Source organism: Amia ocellicauda, chromosome 10 (genome assembly GCF_036373705.1).
Source record: "Amia ocellicauda isolate fAmiCal2 chromosome 10, fAmiCal2.hap1, whole genome shotgun sequence".
Classification (NCBI taxonomy): domain Eukaryota; kingdom Metazoa; phylum Chordata; class Actinopteri; order Amiiformes; family Amiidae; genus Amia; species Amia ocellicauda.
Window position 1 is genome coordinate 19,345,845 of NC_089859.1, and position 27,720 is coordinate 19,373,564.

The 27,720-nt window shown below is 41.2% G+C and overlaps 1 protein-coding gene across 3 annotated transcripts; it reads left to right on the top strand.

The window, feature by feature from the left end:
- The first annotated feature begins 6,548 nt into the window (after positions 1-6,548).
- pnp4b (purine nucleoside phosphorylase 4b) lies at positions 6,549-27,167 on the top strand. 3 transcript variants are annotated; one of them, XM_066715399.1, is made up of 7 exons: positions 6,549-6,835; positions 7,709-7,790; positions 11,523-11,695; positions 13,810-13,913; positions 20,340-20,515; positions 25,332-25,522; positions 26,749-27,167. In XM_066715399.1, exons 2-7 carry the CDS (start codon positions 7,768-7,770, stop codon positions 26,964-26,966), a joined length of 885 nt encoding a protein of 294 aa, XP_066571496.1. In that variant the 5' UTR covers positions 6,549-6,835; positions 7,709-7,767; the 3' UTR covers positions 26,967-27,167. The 3 variants fall into 3 exon arrangements, with proteins under 3 accessions (XP_066571496.1, XP_066571495.1, XP_066571494.1); XM_066715398.1 differs by lacking the exon at positions 6,549-6,835 and having other exon boundaries at positions 7,457-7,790; XM_066715397.1 differs by lacking the exons at positions 6,549-6,835; positions 7,709-7,790 and adding an exon at positions 9,398-9,600.
- The last annotated feature ends 553 nt before the right edge of the window (positions 27,168-27,720 follow it).

A 27,720-nucleotide genomic window follows, 5' to 3' on the forward strand; every position in this document is an offset into this window, starting at 1 on the left:
CTTTGACAAGGGCCAAATTGTGATGGCTAGACGACTGGGTCAGAGCATCTCCAAAACTGCAGCTCTTGTGGGGTGTTCCCGGTCTGCAGTGGTCAGTACCTATCAAAAGTGGTCCAAGGGAGGAAAAGCGGTGAACCGGCGACAGGGTCATGGACGGCCAAGGCTCCTTGATGCACGTGGGGAGCGAAGGCTGGCCCGTGTGGTCTGATCCAAGAGACGAGCTACTGAAGCTCAAATTGCTGAAAAAGTGAATGCTGGTTCTGATAGAAAGGTGTCAGAACACACAGTGCATCGCAGTTTGTTGCATATGGGGCTGCGTAGCCGCAGACCAGTCAGGGTGCCCATGCTGACCCCTGTCCACTGCCGAAAGCGCCTACAATGGGCACGTGAGCATCAGAACTGGACCACGGAGCAATGGATGAAGGTGACCTGGTCTGATGAATCACGAGTTCAAGGTGTTGACTTGGCCTCCAAATTCCCCAGATCTCAATCCAATCGAACGTCTGTGGGATATGCTGGACAAACAAGACCGATCCATGGAGGCCCCACCTCGCAACTTACAGGATTTAAAGGATCTACTGCTAACGTCTTGGTGCCAGATACCACAGCACACCTTCAGAGGTCTAGTGGAGTCCATGCCTCGACGGGTCAGGGCTGTTTTGGCGGCAAAAGGGGGACCTACACAATATTAGGCAGGTGGTCATAATGTTATGGCTGATCGGTGTACATACATATACACATGTAGAACATGTGATATGGTATGTTTTGTGAAATGTATTTGTTGTTACCACTGCTACAAAGAAACAAACAATAATAATAAATCAATAATAACATCTAGGCAGGGCCAGCGACTGAGGCTTGGGCTGTTGTTTGGAAGAAGATCGTCTGCTTCATTCCGGACCACTTTCTGACCTTCAAAATGCTCAACTTTCACGTCACCAGCAATGTCATCCCTTACCTCAGTGACCACAAAACCACCAGAGCACCAAATTAAAATCTCCAAGCCACTAACTACGCTTCCTGTGATGCCTTGATTAACTACACTGCTCTTTACTGCAGAAACCAACAGCCATAAAAGAATTGAATGAAGCTGGCAGAGAATCAAGTTTAAATATAAGGTTCAGATGTACCGGACAATTAGAGTGAGATACCGCTTCATGCCAATGTTGTGAAGAGTCTTCAGGCCGAAGGATGTGGAGGTCAGTTTCCATACTGACTCCATAGTGAAATCATCAGGACCAGTGTACCATTACATACATTATCAAGTAGTGAAGTGGTACTTTGCTATAACACATCAGTCATACTGACATAGTAACTTGGCTGATGAAGGTAAACCTATCATTTGAATATCTGAGACATTTAAGATGTACCTACAGCTGTCTCCTTGTGCCCCTCAGAGATGATGGTAGCCGTTCTCCTTGTGGTGCACACATCACATGTCCTTCTGTAGTATCATGCCTAAAGAGGACTTGGTTGTGATAACCACATACAGAAAAAAATGAAAAAATTGACAAGCTTTCTCAATAATAGAATGCCATTCATGGCTCTTCATTATTCACGCAAAGATAAGACATCCATGGGAATGTCAAAGTATGAAACTGCTTCTTTGCAGCAGTGACCTCAGGCTGAATCGGGCCAACAATAATTAAGTCAAATTAGAGGCAGTTGTAGTGATAAGAAGGTCACATAACGGATTTGGATCAATAATTGTCTACCTTGGGGTAATCCTGGACTCAGTTTAGCGATCTGTGTCTAATTTCAGAAGAGATGCCATTCAAACTGTTTGCAAGACAAGATGGGCAGCAGCGAGAGCCAGGATGTACAATGGCAAACCCTGAGTTGAGCAGTGCAATGCCTCACTGATAAAGATGGAATTGAAGAAGGAATGTCAGGGAAGATTTAACCACCAGGTGAGACTGATAATATCTGGGCTTTCTGCCTGAAGGGTTTCTTCTCTGTAAGCATGAATACAGCGTTAGATACGTCTTTACTGTTGCTGCTTCCCACCCGGACACCAATTTACACTCGTCAGAGGTAGTAGACACCACATGGAGGCTCCAGTTATGAGCCCCTGACCACTGGAGCAGTCAGCATGCTGTTTAACTGTGTGCATAGTCTTATTTAAATAGTGAAGTGCGTGGCCTTGTCAGCACATTTTGATCTTCACTGAAGCAATAGTGTTTGTGCACAAGTTCAAGGTTCAATTTCCATCACTGACCGCAGCTAGTTCTAGTGCTGAAGAATTCATGTCTACAGGAGAAGAAGAAATAAGTAAAGAGACATGGGAAGCTCAAACCCTTTCCCGAGAGCCTGGAAATCTGGTCGGAAACCTTTGGGCAAAGGATCAGGGTTAATATTAAACTGTCATCATTTACATAAGTACCAGTGTGAGGCGCATTCGCTGCTTCTGGCTACTCGGTTAAAAGCTGAGATGACAGTTGTAATAAGAGGCTCGGTTGCCCACCATTACAGAGACAAGGCGGCCAGTCTGTGTATCATAGCAGAAGCACCAGCACTGGCCAATCAGAGTGCGTGTCTGAGTGTCCCTGGCGACAGGCACAGCTGGAGCGATCAGCATCTCTCAGTCTGCTCTAAGGCTCTCTTGCTATCAACGAAATGAAGTCTTGCTCTCTACAAGCCTGGGTTGTTATTTCTGCACCCACCCCCCCCCCCCCACCACCACAGAGGGCAGCTCAGACCACACAATGGTGATGATGTTTGCGAATGGCCATGATGTCTCATGAGTGACTGAATAATTCAGTCCTACGAGCACCTCCATGAATTTTTATGTTGTGTCTCCAGACAGAAAACTTTCCTTTCAATCTTCTTGAGATCCTTGGGGATACAAACACAGGTGGTTGATGTTTTTCTTTTCTTATAGGTCCAACATACACATAGGCATACACTTCTCTCTGCTCTTGTTCCATTCATATCATAATACCGTGCCATTTCCTGAGTCTAGGAAGGTTTTTATTTAAGATAAAACAAAGTCTAAATGAGAAACGTGTGTGTAGTTTAGTCACACACCATAAGTCCTTGCTTAGTGAAGCACAGAAATCATTTTTTTCTTCAGTTAGAAAAGAATTGAAATAAGGATGTAATTCACAAAGCATTTAACCGAAATGTGTTTCTAAAATAATAAAAAAGGGCTCCATTAGGTATTAAAAAAATAATTAAATTAACAGCTGGAAAATTTTATTCAAGGGCCATTAGTCATTTAAAAAAAGTAATTTAAATCTAGTTCTGTGACATTAAACAAGATTTTTTAGATTTTCAGAATAGTTTGGAGAATAAGACTCATGATTTTTTTCCTATTTGACTGAACATTTAATTTGGTTGTGCGAGGGCCATGTGTGCATTCCACACTGAGTGTCTGTGTTGTGCTCTGTGTTTTCAATTCACATTTGAAGAGTGTAACACTTAACTTTACACATTAAGAAGTGCTAGGAATTAATTGTCTTGAAAATTCCAATTAAGCTTAATTCCCATCAAAACCTCTGTGAACTGATAAGAGGATTCCTGCTGCAACTGAGCCAATCAGACAGTGGAAACAAGAAGCACAAACAAACAATTGATGTGATGCCTTATGCTTTGCATGTGAAACAGAGAGGACCCTGCCTTTAGGTTTTAACCACAGGATGCAATGATTTGTTGTTTTTAACAATCTATTTCAGAGGTCTAAGAGTTATTACCAGAGTCACAGCATTTCTATTCCACCTGATCATTGTGCAGTGAGACTGACAGCAGGTCCTGTGTGTGTGCATGTGTGCATGTGAATGTGTGTGTGTGTGTGTGTGTGTGCCACACTGAAGCGGCTACATAAGACTCCTAGGCTGCTCTGGTGCTACATGAATGGGCTTCACTGAAAGGACAGTGGGACTGTGGGTGTGGGGTAGCAATGGATTGTGACATCTTGGATCCTGTTGAAACTATATAATATTATAAGTCGCCCTGGACAAGGGCATCTGCTAAGAAATGAATATTAATAAATAATAATAATAATAATAATAATAATAATAATAATAATAATAATAATAATAATAATAATAATTGTGCCCTGAGAAGATGTTCAGTGTTAGACAGACTTCCTTAGGTAAGAAGAGGCAAGAGGTTTAATAACAGATTCAAGTTCTGTGTCTCTGACATTAGTGACAATCTCAGAGGAGATCTTGCAAATGAATGTGACAAATACCTGGATGAGAATTGACACAATCTGCGTGTCTAATTTCTTGGTAACACTTTACAATAAGTACCCCTTATCAGACATTAACTAATATATTAGTTAACATGAACAGACCAGTAACTAATGCATCAACAAGTCATGTAAAGTAATTCGGTAATGGTAACTAATGAATTAACGACTACATGAATTAATGTATTGGTTTGTCTTTCTTCATGTCTGAATATTCATACAAACAAAGGCAGTAACTAACGTGAACAAATTACTTAGATAACATGAATAAACATGACTCATTTCAAGGACGACATATTTAGATGTCTTTTCCACGACGAATGTAATAATTTTATGAAATAACTTTAAATACTTTCGTTAAATACCTTCGATTTCTTTATTTCCCGCACTATATCATATCAAAATGATGTCAAATAATCAAATAATACACAGATGTGCAAAGATCACAGCCTTCAATGCACCACATTTTTGGCTCTTGGACTCAAGAAGGTTACCAAAGGAACAGCCAATCAGAAGACACATGTTTATGGTTCATAGCCTAAATAACACCTTATTCCATGCAAGCTACTTAACACAAAATACCAGACCTTTCACAGACATACCATATGCATGGACTATATACAATATATGTCAATGCAAATTATTATAATTAAGACAGGCTTAGGTTTTAGTATAGTTTTATTGGGGATTTCTTTAGGATTATTTTTATAGTTTTAATGCATGTCTTTTAAACATTTTGTTTATTTTCTTTATAAGATTGCTAGTGCAATTGCCTATTATTAAAGGCGGTTTTAATTATTTTTTGTTAGTAATAGGGCCTCTAGCCCGGCAGACTTCGTGCCCCGCCTCGCAGCCATTGTAATAAACTTGTGTGTAACTCTAAATCTTGACTGGTGTGTGCATCGGGATCTTGCTAAAGCCTGCGTGGGGAGAGGGGGGGAATAGTGGGACCCCCTCCTCACTGGAATAAAATAGGGGTGGCGTGATCACGTGACGGTGGCAATTGTTCCCCCCTTTGGCATCGTCACAGTTACATTGTGTGTTGTATTTGTATTTATTGTACTTTACAATAGTAAACTAAAGTTTCTAAATTATCAATTGTAGTGTTTTTAAAAAGGTATTCGTTCCGGGACTTATCCACACACTTATTTGCCCAATCTACGATCATTATCAGTATCTCTCCCTTTCTTTAGTAAAACTGAAGGCTTTATCAGACAATGTGAAATAGTGGTCATCCACCTTCACTGTGAACAGCAATTTAAAATGTGCAATTGTGAGCTAATCAGGAGACAAATGTGTCAGTAAAGCTCGCAGCTGTGGGTGTTGAAATTGATTTTTGTACTCGTTACAAAGTCCAGTTACTGGACCTCACTCTTCTCACAGAGACGCTGCAGTGAACCTGCCGACCGACTGGGCAGTAAAGAGAAGATAAAACCACAATATAAACACACCATTTGCTTGGACCGGAGAGCAGCAGTGCTTCTCCACAAAACACGCTTCTGTTGGGAAACAATTACTCTTTTAAAGTCTCATCTCCTTTTAAACTAGTTATGTTTTGTACATCAGTAGCTTCAGGCGACAGGAGTCTTCGATGGCACTGAAATTATACCATCGAATGTCTCCGTTTTGACTTTACAGAACTGGTGTCCATGCCGAGCGCTCAGTCACAGCCCTCACACAATCATGACACAACAGGAGTCCGACAGATCGTCCTCCTTTACAGCCATGTGGCGTGATCACCTGCCCTCCGGTCTGTCGGCAGAGATCATCTGTGCGCCGACACTGAGCTCCGCCAGTCCATCACTGCACCGCGGCTGTTGCTGTCTTCCGTTGGTGATGAAGTCATGGAAAGTGTGAGTCCAGCCCATCTGAGGAGCCATCTGCCCCCTGACCCGGCACCCTCGAGTCAGTAACGGAGCTCAGATATCCTCATCATCACTAAGTGGGCTTAGCTTGGGTTTTGGATTTGTGAAAATGTAGGATATGATTCAGAACTAACATAATTGAATTACAATTCAATAAACACACACGCTCAGAACAGAGGGACTGTGATAAAAGACTTCAATGGGAAAACCCAAATGAGAATACAGAAGCTGAAATTGTTATTATGATAAACAATAATATATCTATATAATCTTTGTCGTGATTGTCTCATAGCAGGAATGCGGCCATGTTGTATTACATCAGTTTTGTTTATTTTTGCTGGTTAGTCATTTTTTTATATTTCCTTGGACTTTGTGACCTGAAACGCAAATCCCTCGTCACTTTGTTTCTGTCCAACCAAACTGCAAAAGTTATGTATTGAACATTCACCTGCAAGCAGCCACAGCTGAACGAAACACAGGTGTCTCCACCTCCATTCACAGGCCATTACGTAGCATATGGACTTGTAATTTGGTCCAGTCCACTGCTCCTCCGGTGCCGCCTGCAGCCACAGGGCTCCAGAGCTGCTCCATTTATCTCCACCATCGCCTGGTTTCCAGACAACATCATCTGCCTCCACGTCCTGCAGGCCAATGGGGGGGCGGTACTGCTGGACAGCAGGCAGAGGCCGGGTCTGAGCCTCTCCGCAGGCCCGGGGGCCCTGCCCAGTCTGGAGGACAGAGACACAGACAGGCAGTCACATCTGAACTCCTGCTAAAGGTTTAGTTGTGAGCAGTTATATCTATATAATAAATATCATGTAACACTTGTACAGGTATAGTATCACAAGTGACAGCGACGGGTTTCACATTGATTTTAAAATAATTTGTAAGTTTTGTAATTTGTAATTTGTAGTTCCTCATGTTTTTATTGGTATTATATTTCCTAAAGCGTATCCTGCACTTATACGACAGTATATATATGTTTTGCTCTGACAGATCTGCTCAGATACTGCGGCTCTGTGTTGATCCTCTTTGCAGAGTATTACTTGATCTGCTCAGGGAGTTAAGAGATGATCCCTCTGACAAGCAGCACAGCTCTGACTATATCGATCTACTGTATCAGATGTTGGAAGCCATTTAATTAGCTTTTAAGAGGTTAGAAACAGGGATGGCAATACAGCTATTTGCCTGAATAAAAATGTTATCTGTTTGAAACATTGTGGGAGGCTTCTAACTTGTTTGGCATTTCAATGACTGAGCTCAGAGTAGTTAACAATGATGACACCAAGATATAACTCCAAGATCAGGCTGTCCTTTCATGGATGATTTGTTTCCAAAGCTAAAAGTGAAGCAAGCTTTGCACTGGAAAAAACAATTAAACAAATACAAACCTAACGAGACAAAACACAACATTGCGAAATGGCTGTATTTGTACAGACAGCTCTGTCGGCAGTATCTGATGTGGAGCTGGAGAGCATCGTCCCCATGACCCCTGAACATCTCCACACGGCCTCCTGGACCATGTGACACTTTTCCAGGAATTCCACATTTTACAAAGTCTCCCACCTCTCCCTAATCCAATGAGAAGAGCTAACACTGCAGCTGGCAGCGCCCTGGGGTCTGTAATACTGTCTTTACTTCTTCCATCCAGCCATTTTGTGTTATTATCGAACAACTGCACCTGCACTGCCCAGGACATTAGCCCGGATCATGCACACGAAAGGAAATCCATGGTAAACCGTCTCTGACATTCCTTATCTCTAAAATCTGTTTCAAGTAGATTTTCCTTGTGAATTCATATAATTTTCAAACTGAGAACTATGGTATTTGTACAGTTTTTCTAATCGTAGTTACAGTTAAACAATACATGTGTCTTGTCTATTGTATTTTCTATTTGGATCAGTACTGACTTAATGAAATATTCATCAGTATGTATACAGTTCAATTCTGCACTTCTAGTACTATAGTAGTAGTAATAACAAGATCTTTAACAAAATCAGTCTTTAATTTCCTCCAGAAAAATCCATCCTCAGGGGCTGCAATCCAACAGGTTTTATAAAACCTGAGGGTATAATGTGGTTCAGGTGAATAATTAGCTAAATTAAATAAGTAAGCTCTCAGGTGACATGACTGATGCAGTGTTTTTAATAGCTCTGAGTGTGCTTTCCACTACTGCCAGGTTACTCTACACCTTGGTTTCACCCAGGTACTGTTCATTGGACTAATTAGTTAATTAACAATTGAAGTGTATGACATTATGATGCAGGCGGTCAAGGTAGTGTAGCAGAAACATCTGCATGTTTTCCCTGAAGAATGCAAAATATAAAATTGTGGACACTAAATTGTACAACATTTTATATTTATTTTATTTGTTATTAAATCCCTTAAGATTATTTTTTTAAAACATTGACATTGTGAATTTACAATGCCAGCCCAGCTGTCCCACATAAACACACACACACATGCGTGCATACACACACATGTACACACACACACACACGCAGACATACACGTTCACACATACACACACACACACACACACACACACACTGAGAGATATTGTTTCCTTGCAATATATTATGTTGAATTGGCAAGTCTTTAATCAGCTAAAAATGAATACTGAATACTGAAAATTATTTGATAGCAAGGGATCCGATGCCTTAATCACAAATAAGTGCTGCTGGTGATAACAGTGCAGCAAAGACCCAGATCCTCATACATCTTACAGTTTTTTACAATCACTTTGGCACTCATTTCAGAACCTTGATGTCAGTTTTCAAAACTCTAGACACAAAACTCAAAACGGTCATCACTTGTAACACAGGCTGTCCAATGCTCAAAAGATTGCATTGTGCATTCATATCTTTAAAGAAACCTTGCACTTGCAGAATCATTGGTTCAAATAACTCATTTATCATGAAATACCATAGGAACATTAATTTAGATCACCCACACACAAGATACCGATAGTTTCACTGTGTAGTTGTTCGAACAATCATTAAATATTGTAGTACAAAATATGTGATACATGTTTCATTATGGTACTATACATACATACATCACTGTAAAAGGACTAGTAGAGAGAATACTACAGACACAGTGGAATCATTGAACAAACTGAAATGTATTGATGCAATACAATCAAGTCACACCATATGTTTCTTTGAATCAAAGCAAAAATAATTAGCTACAAAAAAGAAAAAAACTACAGTAAAACATCAACTGCAGCGTTCCTCACCTGGCTTACTGTAAAAAGCAAAACTGATTGATTATTGTACTTCTGTATTTCCATCAACCCTGTCTTGTGGATTTGGCCACAGGTTCTCATCCACATCACATGGATGTTTTCATTAGCCAAACATCTTGGGAAGAGTCTTCGGGCATGGCGATTCCAGGCCTGACACTGGTCTGCCGTGATGTCATTGCATGTGTCAAGCATGGCCTGGAGAAGGGTGACTTGTTCGTGAGGGTGCCTATCATATACCTTCCACCTCCATGTGAAGAAGAATTCCTCAATCAGGTTAAGGAAAGGAGAGTGTGGGGGTTAGTACAGGGTGGTAAATTGTGGATGGGCATAGTGAAACCTGACATAATCCCACACACTGACATCGGTCACGCCATCAGCTCTGATTACAATGATGTAGAATTTTTGGGGAATTTTTCACAACAGGCATCTTGAAACTGAACATACCTGAACATACTCAGTCCTCAGTTGCTTCACTCTGTCTGCATGTCTTTCAAAAGGCACACAGTAGAGCTGTTTTAGAGACACCTGGTGCCTTTTCAGCATTTGTGCAATAGTCGGCAAACTTATGGCTTCTACATTGTTGAACATGTCGTCATTGTCCAAGATGTGCTGCCAAATGTCTGTAAGGCGAATATAATTTCTGGCCCGAACCAAATTGACCACAGCCCGCTGTTGTTGGTCAGTCAGAATATTGACTCTGCCTCCCCTATTTGGCCTAGTCTTTATTCTGCAGGGAAAATTACAGTAAGAACACATTTAGTCACATCACCTACTCTGTGGTACACATTGGCATGCAGTATACAGTCATCTGACACTTGAGAGTAGCCTGATGTTTAGTGCATGCTGAAGACTTATTGCGGAAAGTTCTGATGATTGATGGCCACCTCTCTGGTAAGGCCTAAGCCCTCCTCTATGACAAGGCCCACAACTACCTCTCAGAAGGGGTGCTTGTCCCCTGCCATTCCTTTGACGACCACATCTTCCTCGTCTTCCTCCTCCCACTGCTTGACCTCTATTGTGACCTGGATCAGCTGCCGGCTTCATGTTATTGCTATGTTGTTGAGGTGGATACCACTCATTTCACTGTATACTCATACCACAATGTGAAATCAATCATCAGTAATGAGTTGGCAGTATTGGAAAAGCAATTACAAGGGCCTGCTTACATACAGTAATGTCAAATCTGTAAACATGGTCTGGAAAAGTGGTTCATGGGACCATAGAAACAGTGTCTGATAAAGAATGATGATGAAATATTACATCCATAGATAATGCAGTCCAACTGGTTCATGTTCCACAGTAATTGGTGTCAATGGATCTTGTTATCCTGAAACTTTCATGATCTAAACATGGAATATTGTTCATCAGTTTCCATAAAACTATGCATTAAGAGTAGTTCTGAGCAGTTGTATCAATTGATAGTTAGATCATTGTAATGAAATGAATACAGTCATCTCAGATGTAATGTGTGAATTGCATTTTGAAATGGTAATACTTTAATGTTAAGTCATTTTGAACAGGTGATTTTAGTTCAATGTGTATAGTATCCAAGCAATTGGAAAAAAGTGTTAGAGTTTTGAAAAATGTGCATTTTGATCATTGGTTGTGAGTTTTGTGTCTAGACTTTTGAAAAATGACATCAAGGTTCTGAAATTAGTGCCAAAGTGATTGTAAAAAACTGTAAAACAGGTCTCCAACCCTGGTCCTGGAGAGCCCCAATCTACTCCATCTTACAGGTCACCTTAAATCATCAATTTCTAAATACTGGGAACACCTGTGAGTTATTTATCAATTAAGCAGCTCAACACAGGTATTCAGAGGATTGCTGCAATGGTTTCAAAATGAATTTACCACCGGCTTCATTGTTTCAAATGAAGTACTTTCAGGTGTTAAAAAATTGGTGATAAATAGGTGACTCCAAAAACTGCTGGATAGGGGCTGTCTTTAAACAAGAAGCAACTGAAGAGGAAGGATGGAAGGATGGAAGGATGGAAGGATGGAAGGATGGACATATTTCACATTAGTTATTGTACCAGGAGAAAGATGGGTAAAGGCTGGGCAAGGGACACAATGGGCAGTGTAGGGGCAGAGATGCTGCCAGGAGACAAAGTGCACTCAAACTGGAAAATCAATACAATTATTTTAAGCTGAAGCCTTTCTCTGAGGCTTTGCAGCATGAGTATATATCACTGTTCTCCTGTCCCTTTCTCCCTTGCAGCTGCTGCTCGTTTGAAGACTACAAGCACACCACTGAGTGGCTGCTGAGCCACACGAGACACCGGCCAAAGATCGCTGTGATCTGTGGCTCTGGGCTGGGTCTGCTGGCCGACTCCGTCATCAACAAACAGTCCTTCCGCTATGAGGAGATCCCCAATTTCCCCCTGAGCACCGGTAACAAATCCTGCTTAATTGTTTCTATCACAGTGTGAAAAATAACAGTGTGTGTGTCTGTGTGTGTGTGTGTGTGTGCATGTGCGTGAGTGTGTGTGTGCACATGTGATACTCCATTCACATTTTCTTTGGCATCACAACTGCTGGCGACTCAACTGATATCACACAAATTATACGTATGTATAATATTTCTCGTCACCATTCAATATGCCATCTTTGGGGATCGAACTAGAGCAAAATCATTGATCGCAGTTACTGCTGCAATGTTCAGCAGGGAAAGCATTGCTAGAATACCATCAATATCTGATCATTTCGGTAGAAGAAAGAACTGGCCAACCTGTTTCTATCCAGAAAAATTAAAGTCAACAATATTGGTATATAGTCATAATTCCACACTGCTAATCTTTGAGAATATGATGCTAATGTATCATACAGTATTAATAATGGATTAATTCTTATTTTGCTTGCTATCCATTGTTACAGTTTTTTGGTTTTGTTGTTTGTTTTTTGCTTTTTTGTGGCAGTTTTAGGTAAGGTGTGCATAATGTGAAGGAGTGCTTTTAGCTTCTCAATGCAGTGAATCTCAATGCAAACCCATTTGGGGCTGATAAATGACCAGATCTTTCTAGTGTTCTAGTACAAGCTAATCAGCCCAAACCTAATGGTGCATCGGTACTGAGTTCAAGTGGTGTCTGTTAATGTAGAAATCAAAGCCGCGCTCACCTGTGACGGAGTCATGGCCCCTCTCTGGGTTCTTTATAGCCAGACACAGCTGGGAGAAGGACACGCCATCACTTACATCCTCGAAATGTCTTCTATTTCAAAGCAGCTTATATTTATAGAGCTGATACTGGTGTTTAACCCTAATTATGTCACAATGTTCAATGTTAATTAGAGTGCAAATTAAGAAAAATTGTGATGGAACAAGTGCCATCGATTTTTAAAATATTTTTTACTTGTTTCTGTAGAAAACCGCAAAGAGTTTGATGTGCCGTTTCATTTACATTCAGATTCTCTGCTCTGATCGTAGCTACTAGCTGTTAGAAATTTTAATTGATGTTTGTCACTGTCAGTTTGGAAAGGATTATTAATAACCCTGAGATAAAGCATCATTTTATTGCTGTTTAAGTTAATCACTGACCTTATCAGCCATTGCATTTCAGCTCAGGCTACCGGAAGTAAAAGCATAACAAAATGGATAACTAATCATATTTAGGAGTAAATTGATTGTTTCAACCCTCAGAGTTCACTGAAGGGAATGCTTTTTTCTGCTTTTTGGTTTTAGGATTTACCACTCGATGCTTCAACATGTTTCATAACTTTTTCATAAATCAACCTTTTAATCCATTTAAAAAATCCAGAATTTCTTTGTGTTTAACATCCAAAGTAACCTTTTCACTGCATTGGACTCAATACTGGGAAATTGTGGGCTGCACCTCGATGTGTCACACATTGTCATAATAGTAAAGAAAACTGATACATTCACAAATCTTAGGCTCCCAATCCATTAAAACTGCAATCAAATTACGTGCACAGTAATTAAGGTCCTGACACACATCCATCCATCCATCCATCCGTCCATACATACATACATACTTATACCAATGAATGAATGTATGAATGAATGTTTGCCGGCTGTATTGTACTGGGATGCAGGACCGTCCACCTGATGTTGAGCTCCTTAACCCCAGCCAGCGCAGCGCAGTGTAGCTCCAGCCTGCAATGCCATCAATCACAAGACAAATGGCCTGCTTCCAGGTACAGACACAGGGATTAAAAGTTAACTGAAAATGCTATTGAAACTAATTGAAGGTAGGAAATGTATCTTCAATGTTAGTACATAATGTGCCTTTTAAAGTACAGCAGATAGATAACAGCTGCTTCTGAGAGAAACATGGCCAAAGAATAGGAAATGGAGTAGAAATGTAGGGTTCAGGTCAGTGGTGCTGGCGGGGTTGGGGTTAAAGTAGGTTGTGGGTTTCCTTAACAGAGCATTTTGCTGGTTAAAAACTTGACTGTCCTGTGTCATTGTTGTTAAAGAGTACATTGATACCTCTGTCTTTGAGAGCTGTCTTGTACCTGAAGGGCTGAAGGCTGTGTGTGTTTGTTTCCAGTGCCAGGCCATGAAGGGTGTCTTGTGTTCGGGAACCTGAGGGATAAATGCTGTGTCTTCATGCAAGGACGGTTCCATCTCTATGAAGGATATTCCCTGTGTAAGGTGAGATCGCATGGAGAAAACAGCCCTGCGGGGGAATAAGCTGATTAACACTCTGGCTATTTCTACCTTATCAAAGGACACCTATTCATGAACAGTTGCAACCATCTTTATGTGTGTGTATATATATATATATATATATATATATATATATGTGTATATCCTCTCTTTGTATGTTACCTGTTTTTCAATATACCGTATACCTGCTTATTTAATTTAATTAGGCTACATCCCCAGTTGTGACCTGTTGTGAGTAGTTAGTTGTATTGAGGTTTGGCTTCAATAGCTTGACTGAGGGAACAACGGCCAGACCATCGAACCCATCCCCCCCATGTTGCTGCCAAGGAAGTGGGGTGTGAAGCAATGCCTGCTGGTGGGAGATGTGGGAGACTGGGTATTTACCCTTTATTGGACAGAACTATGTGACCCGAATCAGGGTTGTCTACTGCTACCATTGTATTATTAATTTAAATTAGTTAAACACATGTGTTGTGATTGATGCACCATCCCAAAACAACAGAGTTCAGGCTGAACCCAAACAGAACCTGTCTCTAGCCCGAGCCAATGCTGGCCTGTTGTGGAAAGTGCAGGATCCGTTTCTGCCCTAATCTTAGTTTTTCATGAAATCCTGTGTGGCTGAGAAACAGTATTTTCCAGCAGCAGAATCTGTATTAATCAGCAGTGAGGCTGTTCGACAGATGTCTCGGTGGCTGACAAGGACAGATGCACAGACAGATGGAAGAAGGTTCTATACCATCCTCCAGACGTTCAGTGTAAATGCCCATAATGAGATTATGTGTGCTGTGCTATTAGGTTCTGCAATGCCTGTAATACATTCTACCATTTTTATTTAAAGCTCCTGAAGCCAAATGTCAGAATGTTATAAAATGTAAAACCCGAAAACAAGCGCTGACAGAGGTCAGCGGGGTCTGCGTTTGTGCTGATGCACTACGGATTAAGCACCCTCTGCACTAATGCATTGTAATTAAATTCAATGTATTCCTTATGCATTGCTGTGCAGCACGGGGGGGCCGAAGTGGGGGGCACTGTTTCATAGTTCTGTACAGTTCCACTGACAGCATCTCTTTAAATTATCGTTTACATTGCAGCCTACAGTCTCAATAGATTATTTTCCAGTCCCTCTCATTTGTAATCCTTAAACACGCAGTGACTGTGAAGCTCAATATTGTAAGTGTTGATCGCAAGCACAGACTTCGCATACAATCGCTGTTGACCAGCAAAGCTAAAGGGTGCCAATTCTTCAGCGCAGAGAAAGCCTGGAGCCTCAGGCCTTGAAAGTAATTTACCAAGCGCAAGCGAATCTTTGCAAAACTTCTCAGATTTGTAAAACAGAAAGGATCTGACATCCATTGCACAGAACATTAACTTTATCTGTCACTATTCAAATCTATGAAGTATGAAGAGTATGAAGATGGGAAAAAATGATCAGAAGTGCTGATTGTGTAAAAGCCTGCCGTGTGGAGGGGTTTACTGTATTTTTACATGATGATGTCGTGTGGCTTCTTTGGAACCTTTATTTTTACTTTTACCTGTTTATTTATTTTCTAAATTATTAATATCACATTTAGCATTATATTTAGCATTTTATTGTTATGTCTGTAGCATTTCAGACATGATTATAATAGAAAATATATAAAAATACAAAGGCTTCTGTTTTGTCATGCAATCAAAATAAGCATTAATCAGACATCTCTCAGATAATTGTGGGTGGTTAATAAAATCTCAGTACAGATGTGTGATCACATTGTGAAAGAATATATCCAAAAATACTAAATAAAATAAAACACGTGTTTATAGTTTAATACACAATGCTGCACCAGTGATACTATGTGAACCAGTTAAACAGTGAATCAACATGCATGGAGATGCTTAGCAAACAGTTACAACATTTAATAAGAGATACATGATTTACACATTACAGAATGCATCAGTGTTTGTGCTGTTTATATATTACAAATTTACCATGTCACCTTCATGACTGCATGGCTTTACCTCTGAGGCAATACCTGTTTAAAAATAACTAGTGCTTTCAACTGTTGCAATTATGTCATTATCGATAGTGAAGAAGGTTTGCAGTGAATGTAATCCCTCCCTGGTGTTGGTGCTATTACAGTGAACATCATGTGTCTGCTGTTTAAGCCTGGTTCATCTCAGGGGGCACGTTCTCATTTACAATTCTACATCCACTAAATGCATTTATCTGTCGCGTATTGAGGGTCTGTGTTTTGCTCCAGGGCACAAGAAATCAAGTTTTTCAGAGCGCAGAGGAATGCTGTGCATGATTACACTGTTGGAAACACTGGCATTAATGGGCCACCTGTCCCTTTTCGTCTTGGCAATCACAAATGCTTTACAGGAAACTACTACCAATCTAGCTGGCCACAGATACATCATTGATACCACAGTCCCCAAACCTAGAAAGGCTACGGCAGCTTCGGTCCCATGAGACAAAACAACATCTGTTGATATCGTGTGTGAATCCGTGATGTGCTCTGACTGAAATGTTCAGGAAAGTTTGGTCTAGACAAGCGAAAATATTGATGCTATTACATCACTCTGCTACCTGAGCTTGATGGCTCACTGCTGAACAAAAATGAATCTCTGAAAATAAAATAGCGCAACACATTTTGTCCATAGACAGAAAGCTACTTCATTATACATGAACACAGATTTTATTACAGTGTCTTCGTTTTTATTTTGGGTAATTCAGGTTATTATTGCATTGCTGATTATTTGCAAACATCCTTAATGAATGTGTCTGTGGCAGCAACACATCATATCCCACAGAAATAACCCTTTTAAGTATTAGACGTTTAAATGATGCTTCTGTACTGGAGTGAAATCTTCTCCTTGTCCCTAAGTGTGTTCTGCAGAAAGAAAAAGTGAGGTATAATGGCACCAAAAACAATTGAAGGAATTGTAGATTAAAATGTGTTGAGTGCAGAAGAAAATGGATATAGTCTCCAGGGACTGGAAGCAGAAAGGAGAAATAAATTTAGAGTGAACCAGAAAAGACCAGGAAAAAAATCAATTCTCAGTAAGATTTAATCTGAGGACCTCGAGTACAAACTGCTCACAACAATGGCCACAAGCCCTGAGTTCAACAAACGATCAACAACAACATTTTCATAGAGTGGCAAGAAAACAAACTCAGAGAGGATGGAGTCCCTAAAAACATCCTGATATCAAAATCACAAAGAGCCTCTCTAGGCGTGTGTACCATGCCAGCCTGTGGATTGTGTTGGCTTCATTTGCTGTCGTTCCCACTCTCAATACATCAGAGAAACTGGAAAATCGATTTCTACTAAATGTACCCGCCACAAATGCGAATAATACAACTTCAGTTCCAGACCATCACCATTCCTGGCTACAGCTCTCAAGCCGAGCGCACATCCCTGAGACACCGTCACCTTGGCACTGCAGACCATAAAATCAATGCGACACAATATAGCTAAACAATAAGATAAATAAATGAGCAGCTGCTGAAAGTGTGGGTGATGAAAGGGGGTCCATTCTGACTTCACTGAGGTTCTTTCTTTTCTAACTTTTAAAACCCCACAAGGAACAAACAGACTCCACACACACTGTGTTATACCTACGTGCCCATGGTAGGGTCTAATGTGGCACTTTCAACATTCATCCTAACTGCAATTGAAATACACCTTGCATATGATAAGCAGTGTACACTGATGCAGCTACAGATGTACTTGATAATATCACATTGTGTCTGAATGTGTATCAATGAGTACATTCCCATGTAACACGTATGTGTAATTTTAGGTATTTGGAATATATGAAGTTGGAATACCGTATGTATCCCGGAATGTTCTGTTTACACGCATTGGAATCCTTGATATTCCACATAAACATGTCAACTTCAATATTCTGTACATGTAACTTCCCCCAGCAAACCTAAGAGCAGGGAAAGTGTGAATTTCACATTTAATTTAGTCCATAGCTGGTGTTCTTTGTAACCTATTTAACCTGATATTATTTTTTCACATAGGGTGGTTAATATGTTAATATATTGAGGTTGGTATGTGTGGATCTGAATTCAGTGCGATGCGCTGATGCAGATTTTCTTGTCACTCTTCAAAGACACCATTTTCCATTGAGCTGTTTTGTAATTTCTCGTTCTTTTCAAATCCTTAACAAACCCAAAGTTTCTTCCTTCGACCAAAAGGAGCTGCTTTTCTTTGAACCTGTCCTCATGTTTTACATCATACAGACTCCCTCTTAACACACACGTTTTTGTGGGCTCAGTGTCATATGTGGAATATGCCATTTGCATGGATCAGAATTTCTTTAGTTTTCTGAATGCTAGAGAAATTTCCCACCTTTAATATTCTGAATATTCAGGCTGGAATTTCCGTTTCATATTGCGAATATGTTTACATGGTGAAATGTATATCTGGAAAATTATTGAAATATTAGTGGCCATGTAAACGCAGTGAATATCTGATATTAAGGAAGCGCAGTTCTCATGAGAATACGACTGCATACATATTCAAACCGTAGCCATGTAGCTGCTGTTGTGTATTTCCCATTTCATAATCCAGTAATCAAGCTAAGATTGATCACAGAGGATAATCACGCTCTTCACTTTCTTAGCCCTTAGCTGACCTTTGAATAAAACCTCTCCTACTTTTAAAATGCAGTGGCTTTATCTCAGTGTTCAGCTCAATCTGACAGCCGTGGCACTTAACACTGCATTGCAAAGCTCCTAACTGAGAGCCAGGCTGCCACAGGTCACATCCTACGGGTCTCCCGCACCTGTGAACACGAGGCGCATTACGTCCTGGGGTCCCACTGTAAAAGCCCCCCGGTACTGCAGCCGGCAGCCTTCACTTCCTCTGTTTGTAATTATGGAAGATATTAATGACCCGATTCTCCTGTTTACAGAGAGGTGGAGATGGAGCAGCTGGGAGAGAGATCTGGCTTTCAGACTCGGCCTGCAATTAGAGCTCCGCAGGCTGATGGCCACTTTCCTACCTGACTTTTGCTCTGAATGTAATTAGGTTTTCATGAGTCACTGTGCTCTGAAGGACAAAGGGCTTTTACATTTAACATAGCCAGCCATTGATACATTTACTAATTATTTTTCGATAAACTCCTTTCTCTTGAAGGTGAAATGTCCTCTTTGCGGTAATTTGTATTGCAGCTGACTTTTAATTGTGTTTCTCCGCACACGGGGAACAGGACAACAAGCCTGTCACTCAATGAGCCTCTACTGTCACACATTCCTGTGCGAGGATGCTTAGTAACCACAGGAGAACGTGTGACCCGTGTGAAGAGCTCCTGGGATGTGCAGCCCCTACACGGAGGATAAAGAAAGTGCGTGTAATATAAATGACTGCTAAAAGGTGACACACGGGAGGAATGGGAGGAATGAGTGAAAGCTGAGAGGCTGGGGGGTTTGACTGACCCTGGACTCCCCAAACCATCCACCACCACTCCCTTCTACACCTCTCACATCTTGTAGCTTGGTAGCCATTAGTGTTGAGCTATAGTGGGCTCAAGTTTTAAATCGGATTTATAGATTTAAATAGGAGAAATATTAAATTGTGCCGTGAAACCATCTCACCAGAACAAATGGACGTGTTTCCATTAACACCTACAAGTGACTACAGCCAACAGGTCTCTGGATGACTGTCACATCTGTTCAAGTGCTTTCATACTTTAGCTGTGTTTGTCAAGCTGACAGCCATTTGACAAGCTATGACTTTCCTGTAGAGCCACACCATACTGCAGCATAGAGTGCATTATTCATACCTGTGTTTTCTCCCATCAGTGTGACAGATTTTATAATGGGGTTTTGAGGAATTCTATATTTATCCCATTCATAACCAAGACATTTCTCAACTCACTGATTTCTGCAGCTCCCAGGGATTGCCAGTCATGTTCAGTTATTGGATTAGCAATATAAATTCTCTGTGTCTTAGGTGCTGTGAGTAGAGATGGGATTGGAGGAGAAGGAGAAACGGCTAGGCGCTGCTGTAGAGGGCCGAAGTATCTGGACATGATAAAATTGCTTGTTTGTAGATTGCATGGACTAGGAAGGGTCCTGCTGAAATAAAACCAAAATACTACAGTACTGAGAAAAAATAAATAAGCCTGAAAATATTCCTATTGTGAAGAAGCCTATCTCTGGTTAAACGTAATGAAAAAGGGAAGTAAAGGGGAAAGGTTAATAAAACAAATCTGGAAATACTACAGATAAGAACGTGATTTCATTATAAAACATACAGGACTGTGATACAGTGCATCTGTAGAGAAATCACTTTTTATCAACAGTCCAGATTGCAAGTTTCCTGTTTGACCTGGCAGGCTGGATTAGTTTAACACTATCAGTGCACACGTGTGATGATCCCTCTGACCATTATCTCTTTATTCCATTTGTGCTAACAGGTCACATTTCCTGTGAGAATATTCAAACTGATGGGAGTGGAGACCATCATTGTGACAAACGCTTCAGGAGGCTTGTGTCAAGACTTCAAAGTTGGAGACATTATGATCATTAAGGACCATATTAACCTACCGGGCTTTGCTGGGCAGCACCCGCTGTGTGGGCCGAACGATGAACGGTAAGCAACTGCTCTGCCACATTAACAACAAAGGTACCACTCTACAGGACATGACTTTCTGCAGCTGGAATACATCTTTCAACACAAAACCAATTGAGTATTATAACTAGCGCTGTTCATTTTGAGCGATGTGCTTTCTGAGGCTGCACTTCATTCCTCCCCATGTAAGGTGGCCATGCAGGCTGCTTAATTAAAACACTGATTGATTCATAATCTCAGGATTCCTTTAATCATCTCTATCAGATTTTGTATTAAAGCACATTGACCTGTTCACTAAACAGCAGCAGCTACTTAACTGTATCAACAAATATTGCTTTCACTTCAGAGGTAATCGATAGTCCTTGGAGAATAAACTAAATGTGCAAAACGTACAGGTAGACTCATCAGTTACTGTCAGACATCTTAACCAGTTGTACAATTTTCATCCTGTGCAAAAACAGAAATTTATTTTCAGATATTCCCTTTTCAGTTGACCTGCTGTAGAAATCGCTCCCGCATTTATGATGTTCGTTCAGAAATGCGCGTAGTTTGGGATTCTCATTTCCACCAGGCAAATATGACCACAAACAAATTCCAGTCAAAATAGAAAATAAAACACGGCATTTATGACTTTCTTTCCGTTATGTCATAAAGATTAATGTAACCAGGTTGCTCCATTTATCATTGTTTATAAAAGTCTTATCAGTGGAAAGAGATTTATAAATTGCTTTAAGAAGCATCCGACTTACCTGTACTTGCTCTACTGTACTCTACTCTACTCTACCCCTCTACTCTACTCTGCTCAGTTCTACTCTACTCTTCCCAATTCTTCTCTACTCTACTCTACCCAACTCTACTGTACTCAACCCCTCGACTCTACTCTACTCTGCTCAGTTCTACTCAATTCTACTCTACCCAAGAGAAGTGTTTAGGAGTTTGCCAAGTCAGACACAGCACAGGTGAGATAGAGAGCTATTTTGTTGTGTTTTTACTTTCAGAAAGTCTTAACATTCCTAATCTTGTTTTTAGATTTGCCTTAATTGAAGTAAATCTTATTTCTAGTTTGTCTTAATTGAAGTAAATCTTATTTCTAGTTTGCCTTAATTGTAGTTTCTTCAGTCCAGCTGTTGTGCTGGTTAGACTAGATTGAAGGAAAGGTGACCTATTTAGGAATCTAGGGGTGGAGTCAGTGAGTCAGTGAGATGTCAATTGGTGGCCAGAAGCTGAACACAAAGGTATTTAAGCTGCTGCAGAGATACAGCTGTGCTGTTTCTCGGAAACAAAAAAAAGGTCAAGCAGTTGAATTAGGGGACAAAAACCATGAGACAGTGTTGAGGGCACCAACAACTTACTAAATTTAGAAGCATACTGCCACTACAGTGTCAGGTTTGCAGATTGATTGCCTTCCTGGATGAACTCATCCAAGAAGATTTCATTTGTGAACGATGTCGGCATGTTGAAGACCTAGAGAGCAAGGTCCGTGATCTTGAGGCCCAGCTTGTTGATCTGCACTGTATTAGTGATATGGAAGAATTAGTCAATCAGCCAATGGAAGAGATGGTGTGTACACCAAAACCTAAGAGAGTTGAAACCTTAGAGCAGGAAAGTGTAGAGAACTGCTGGGTTACAGTAGGTCGTAACCACAGAAAAGGGCACGCACAACCCTTAGAGACACCCCAAGAGCTAGAAATGCCCAACAGGTTGCAACTGCTGGACACCGAGTTGAACAGTGACAGCTCAGAGGGTGATGGGAGGGCAGTTGAGCACCAGAGCACCATGGTGCCCACTCTCCATTAGAAGAGGGAGGTAGTTATAGTAAGAGAATCGATCCTTAGAGGTGTAGATCACACAGTGTGTTTTAGTGATAAGGAGACCTGCATGGTAAATTGCCTGCCTGGTGCTCAGGTTGCAGGTCTCCCTAAACAAGTAGACGGGCTACTGGCCAAAGCTGGGGGGAATCCACTGGTCATGGTCCATATTGGAACCAATGACATAGGAAAAGGTAGGGCAGAGGTTCTGCAGGACAAATGTAAAGAATTAGGAAAGAAACTAAAGAGCAGAACCTCCAAGGCAGTTTTCTCTGAAATACTTCCGGTACCACGTGCATGGCCAGGGAGACAGGCAGAGATTAGAAAGATTAACACATGGTTGAAATCTTGGTGTAGGGAAGAGGGTTTAGATTTATGGAGAATTAGTCTTTCTTCTGGGATAGATGGGACCTGTACAAACTGGATGGTCTACATCTAAACAGAAGGGGGGCTAATGCATTGGGAGAGCATATGTGAAGAGTAATTGAGAATATTTTAAACTAGGGACCAGGAGGGGCAGGGAGCTCTGACAATGGGAGATGTTCCACTAAGGAAAGAAAAACAATGGAAACTGCTAGTAGGAAAGTCCTGAAATGTTTGTACCTCAATGCCAGGAGTATAAAGAACAAGATGTTAGACCTAGAAGCCACAGTGCTGGTGGGTGACTATGATGTTGTAGGAGTGACGGAAACATGGCTTACAGAAAATGATGGGGATGAATACAAGTTGAAAGGATACACACAGTTTAGGAGAGACAGGCAAAATCAAAGAGGTGATGGGGTAGCATTATATGTAATGAATTACATTAAGACAGAATACCTCAAATTAGATACTACTACCGAAACAGAATCTTTGTGGGTTAAATGTTTGAATAAAAGATCTGGAGGATTAACAGTAGGAGTGTGTTATAAATCACCCAATTCAGATATTCAGAAAGATGTTGCATTATACAGTGTAATCAGGACTGCATGTAGCAAGGATGTGGCTGTTTTAATGGGGGATTTCAATTTCCCAAACATAGACTGGGAAAGCCCAGTTGGGACTACAGAAGCAGAAATAGAAATGGTTCAGATGGTAAATCACTGATTTCTAACTCAATTTATCAGGGAACGAACCAGAGAGAGCGCATGCAAGATGCGGCAAATGTTCTAAATGAGTATTTCACAGAGGTTTTGACAAAAGAAAAAACAGATAACATGCCACAGGTTAACAATCAGTCCAGTCAAACCCTAAAAGAGATCAGGATAAATTAGGACTAGCAGAATTAAAAACAAACAAATCACCTGGGCCAGATGGTATATTTCCAACAGTACTTAAAGAAATGAGGGAAATTATTTATAGGCCGCTAACTCAAATATTCCAAATGACACTTAGAAAAGGGGATGCGCCAACTGACTGGAAGACGGCAAATGTCATACCAATCCACAAGAAAGGAGACAAAACTGAGCCAGGAAATTACAGACCAATCAGTCTCACCTGCATTACTTGTAAAATGTTAGAAAAAATGATTAGACAGAAAATAGAGGAGCATCTTAATGAAAACCATATTCTTGGAGATAGTCAACATGGGTTTAGATGAGGCAGATCATGTCTTACTAATCTATTAGAGTTCTTTGAACATGCAACTGCAGTTGAAGATCACATGAAAGCATATGATATGATATACTTAGATTTCCAAAAAGCTTTTGATAAGGTTCCACACCAAAGACTGATCCTCAAATTGGAAGCTGCAGGCATTCAGGGTAATGTAAGTAGATGGATTATGAACTGGCTGATGTATAGGAAACAGAGGGTGTCGATTAGAGGAGTTGCTTCTAACTGGAGTGAGGTTGTTAGTGGAGTTCCACAGGGATCAGTACTAGGGCCTGTGCTTTTTCTACTCTATATTAATGATCTGGACTCTGGGATAGTTAGCAAACTTGTCAAATTTGCAGATGATACTAAAATAGGTGGCTCAGCAGATACAATCTCGGCAGCACAGGTTATTCAAAGGGACTTAGATAATATTCAGTTGTGGGCCGACACCTGGCAGATGAAATTCAATGTGGACAAGTGCAAGGTATTACAAAAGGCAGGTAAGAAAAATGTCCACTATAATTACACTATAGGAGCATAGAACTAGATGAAGTAAGACATGAGAAAGACCTAGGAGTCTATGTGGACTCCTCACTTTCCCCATCCAAACAATGTGGGGAAGCAATAAAAAAGGCAAACAGGATGTTAGGGTATATTGTCAAAAGTGTGGAATTTAGAACAAGGGCAGTGATGTTCAGACTGTACAATGCACTAGTTAGAGCTCATCTGGATACTGTGTACAGTTCTGGGCTCCACACTTCAAGAAAGATATTGCTGCTCAGGTCAAAGCAGAGTCAAAGGAGAGCAACCAGACTTATTCCAGGTCTGAAGGGAATGTCCTACTCGGAGAGACTGAGGGAACTGAACCTTTTTACCCTGGAACAGAGGAGACTACGTGGGGACTTGATTCAAAATCATTCAAGACGGAAAACAGGACACACTTCTTCACACAGAGAGGCGTCACAATCTGGTACAAACTACCCAGTGATGTGGTTGAAGATGAAAATTTGGGAACATTTAAAAATAGACTAGATAGGATTCTTAGATCACTTTGTTATTAATGGACACCAAACGAGCACGATGGGTCGAATGGCCTCCTCTCGATTGGACACTTTGTTATGTTTCTTATGTAACTCTTCTCTACTATATTCTGCTGTTGGCCTGGTGCTGTTAAAGTCCTCTCTCAGAGCTGCCCACTCTAGTTCCTCCCCCAGAAACAGCACCGGCTCCAGGGCTCTGAGGCTTCATCCCCTTTATCACATTAATTTCTTCACTAAACATCTGTACTGTTAACAAGTCCCTATTAGGCTGACTTCACTGAGAAGAGTGACATTTCCACATACACTTAGAGACATATACACACACACACACGCTTACTGCTCCAGAGTCCATGGCATGAGTATGGTGTTTGACCTCATACTGCTGAACCAATTCCTCTGTCAATGTCTCCGCAGGTTTGGGATCCGCTTCCCTTGCATGTCTGACGCCTACAGCAAGGACCTGAGGAAGCTGGCCCTGGACATCAGCGCAGAGCTGGGCTACTCCGACTTTGTGAGAGAGGGCGTGTACTGCATGGTCAGCGGCCCCAACTTCGAGACTGTCGCTGAGGCGCGTATGCTGCACATCCTAGGCAGCGATTCTGTGGGTAAGGCCAGCCCTTATACTGAAAACATGGCTGATAACCCAGATATCCAGCCCTTATAGTGAAGACATGGTTGATAACCCAGTTATAGTGTCATGGCGCCATGTTCTGAAAGATAAAGCGGTTCTGTAACAGGACAGTAAACCAGTTCTACATCTGGTTCCTTCTGTATAAAATGCAGTAAAATGCTTTTTGGGAGAATAAATCATTCACCAAATATAGGTCCCAGACAGAACGTACTGCTTGAACACAGCTTTGTTAATACTGTTATATGCGTTTTAAGAAAGCCTGTCCTTTTTTATAACAAAGTCGCTGTATAAGGGTATTGTAGTGTTTGCTCTTTGCAATTCATCTGAAGGACAATTTCTACACCAGGGTAACGTACTGTTGTTGCCACTTCTGATGGGCCAGGAAAAGAGAGCAATAGACAGCAGGTCAAATAGATATCAAGAAGACAGAAAATAGTTTTAAGCCATGATTAAAATACACAATCCCCATCTGTCCCTGCCTATACAATCTAATCTCACTGTGGGATCCACAATTAACAAGTCAAAGGGGAACTCTATAATCCAAACACTATGTGAAAGAAACGGATGACAGTGACAGTTTGAAACTGCGGGGCTCAGAAACACTCGGCACTCTGTTATGACAGAAGGCATTTATTCAGATACGCACTGATAGGGCTCTCACAAGACTAAGGGCTGTGTTCTGGGTTGCAGACTGACAATCAGACACTTTATGATGCAGCTCAGCACAGAGTGGGGGACACGAGACGACAACACAGACCCTCAGCTATTAACAGGCAGTCACTCTGCTCCCCATTGTCCGTACATCCACCACTTGTCCCAGAGGAGGGTTTGCTCCTGGCACACCAGTCCCACTATGCCAATTCCAGCCACCCTCCCACGGTGCAGTGCCATTTGGCACCAGACAATGTTACATTACACTTTTTCTTATGATGCACTCATGTCTTTTGATTAACATGACCAATCTGAAAGGAATATTCTTCTGGATAAAACATACATAAATAAATAAAAACAAGAACAAAAAAATCACAGTAATGCCGGCTGAATTTAGAAAGTCATCCTAATTAAGTATTAACAGAAAGCATTTGAATAGCTTTGGTAACAAGTCTTGCTCATTAATGATGCATCGGAAGCCCCACTGTGTGTTTTTCACATACGATTAATTGGCATTTAATTAAGAGCTTTCTCGCTTGTCTCCCAAAGGCATGAGCACCATCCCCGAGGTGACTGTGGCGAAGCACTGCGGGCTGCGGGTGTTCGGCCTGTCTCTCATCACCAACAAAGTGTCCCTGGACTTCAGCCGGGAGGAGAAAGTCAACCACGAGGAGGTCCTGCAGATCAGCAAGATGCGCGCAGAGATGTTGCAGAACGTGGTCGTTGCTCTCATTGCCAAATCGAACCAGATCGACGGGCCGAACTAGACCGTGGGGGCGCAGGCCAGAAGCCACCTTGCTTCCACTGCCGGCATGGTGACACTGGTCAGCCTGCTGCTGTGATACAGAGCTGCATATGATGTTGTAAAAAGTCACCATCTGTTCTCTGCTACCAAGTGACGGAGCTCAAGGAATCAGGGAAAGCATTTCACAGTTTGGGTACTGGAGTGAAATAAAAGGGTGAGAGTGCTCTGTTTGTTTGTTTTCTTTTCATGTCCCAGCAAATATGTTTTTTAGTTAATCTCATGAAGACAGAAAACCCAATCTGCCACCCCCCGACACTAAGCAATGGGAAAGCTGGCAGCATTAGACTGCCACCAAGAGCTATGAGAAGAGACAGGGATCTTTCCAATGCTGCACAATGAAAATACAGTCTTGGTCATTTACCTTAGCTGTCCTGTTCTAGCCAGGTATAAAATAATCCAGACATGTTTTAGATGAACGCAGCGTTTCTGTGTTAACTGTTCTTTGATAACATGTCGAGCTCCCAATGGCTTTGTTGGAGCTGCTGTGAAGACTATGCTGTAAGCTACTGAAAGCTTACCTTCAATTGTCAAATTCTCTGCCATTGCATAAGAACATAAGAACGTAAGAAAGTTCACAATCGAGAGGAGGCCATTCACCCCATCTTGCTTGTTTGGTGTCCATTAATAACTAAGTGATCCAAGGATCCTATCCAGTATATTTTTGAATGTTCCCAAATTGTCGCTTCAACCACATCGCTGGGGAGTTTGTTCAGATT

Bases quoted from the DNA above. Each gene is read 5' to 3' on its own strand.
- pnp4b (XM_066715397.1), top strand. From the start codon at position 9,440: ATGGCGATTCCAGGCCTGACACTGGTCTGCCGTGATGTCATTGCATGT. The intron at 9,601-11,522 runs GTTAGTACAGGG...TCTCCCTTGCAG, and splicing joins AAGGAAAGGAGAGTGTGGGG to CTGCTGCTCGTTTGAAGACT. The intron at 13,914-20,339 runs GTGAGATCGCAT...TTGTGCTAACAG, and splicing joins AAGGATATTCCCTGTGTAAG to GTCACATTTCCTGTGAGAAT.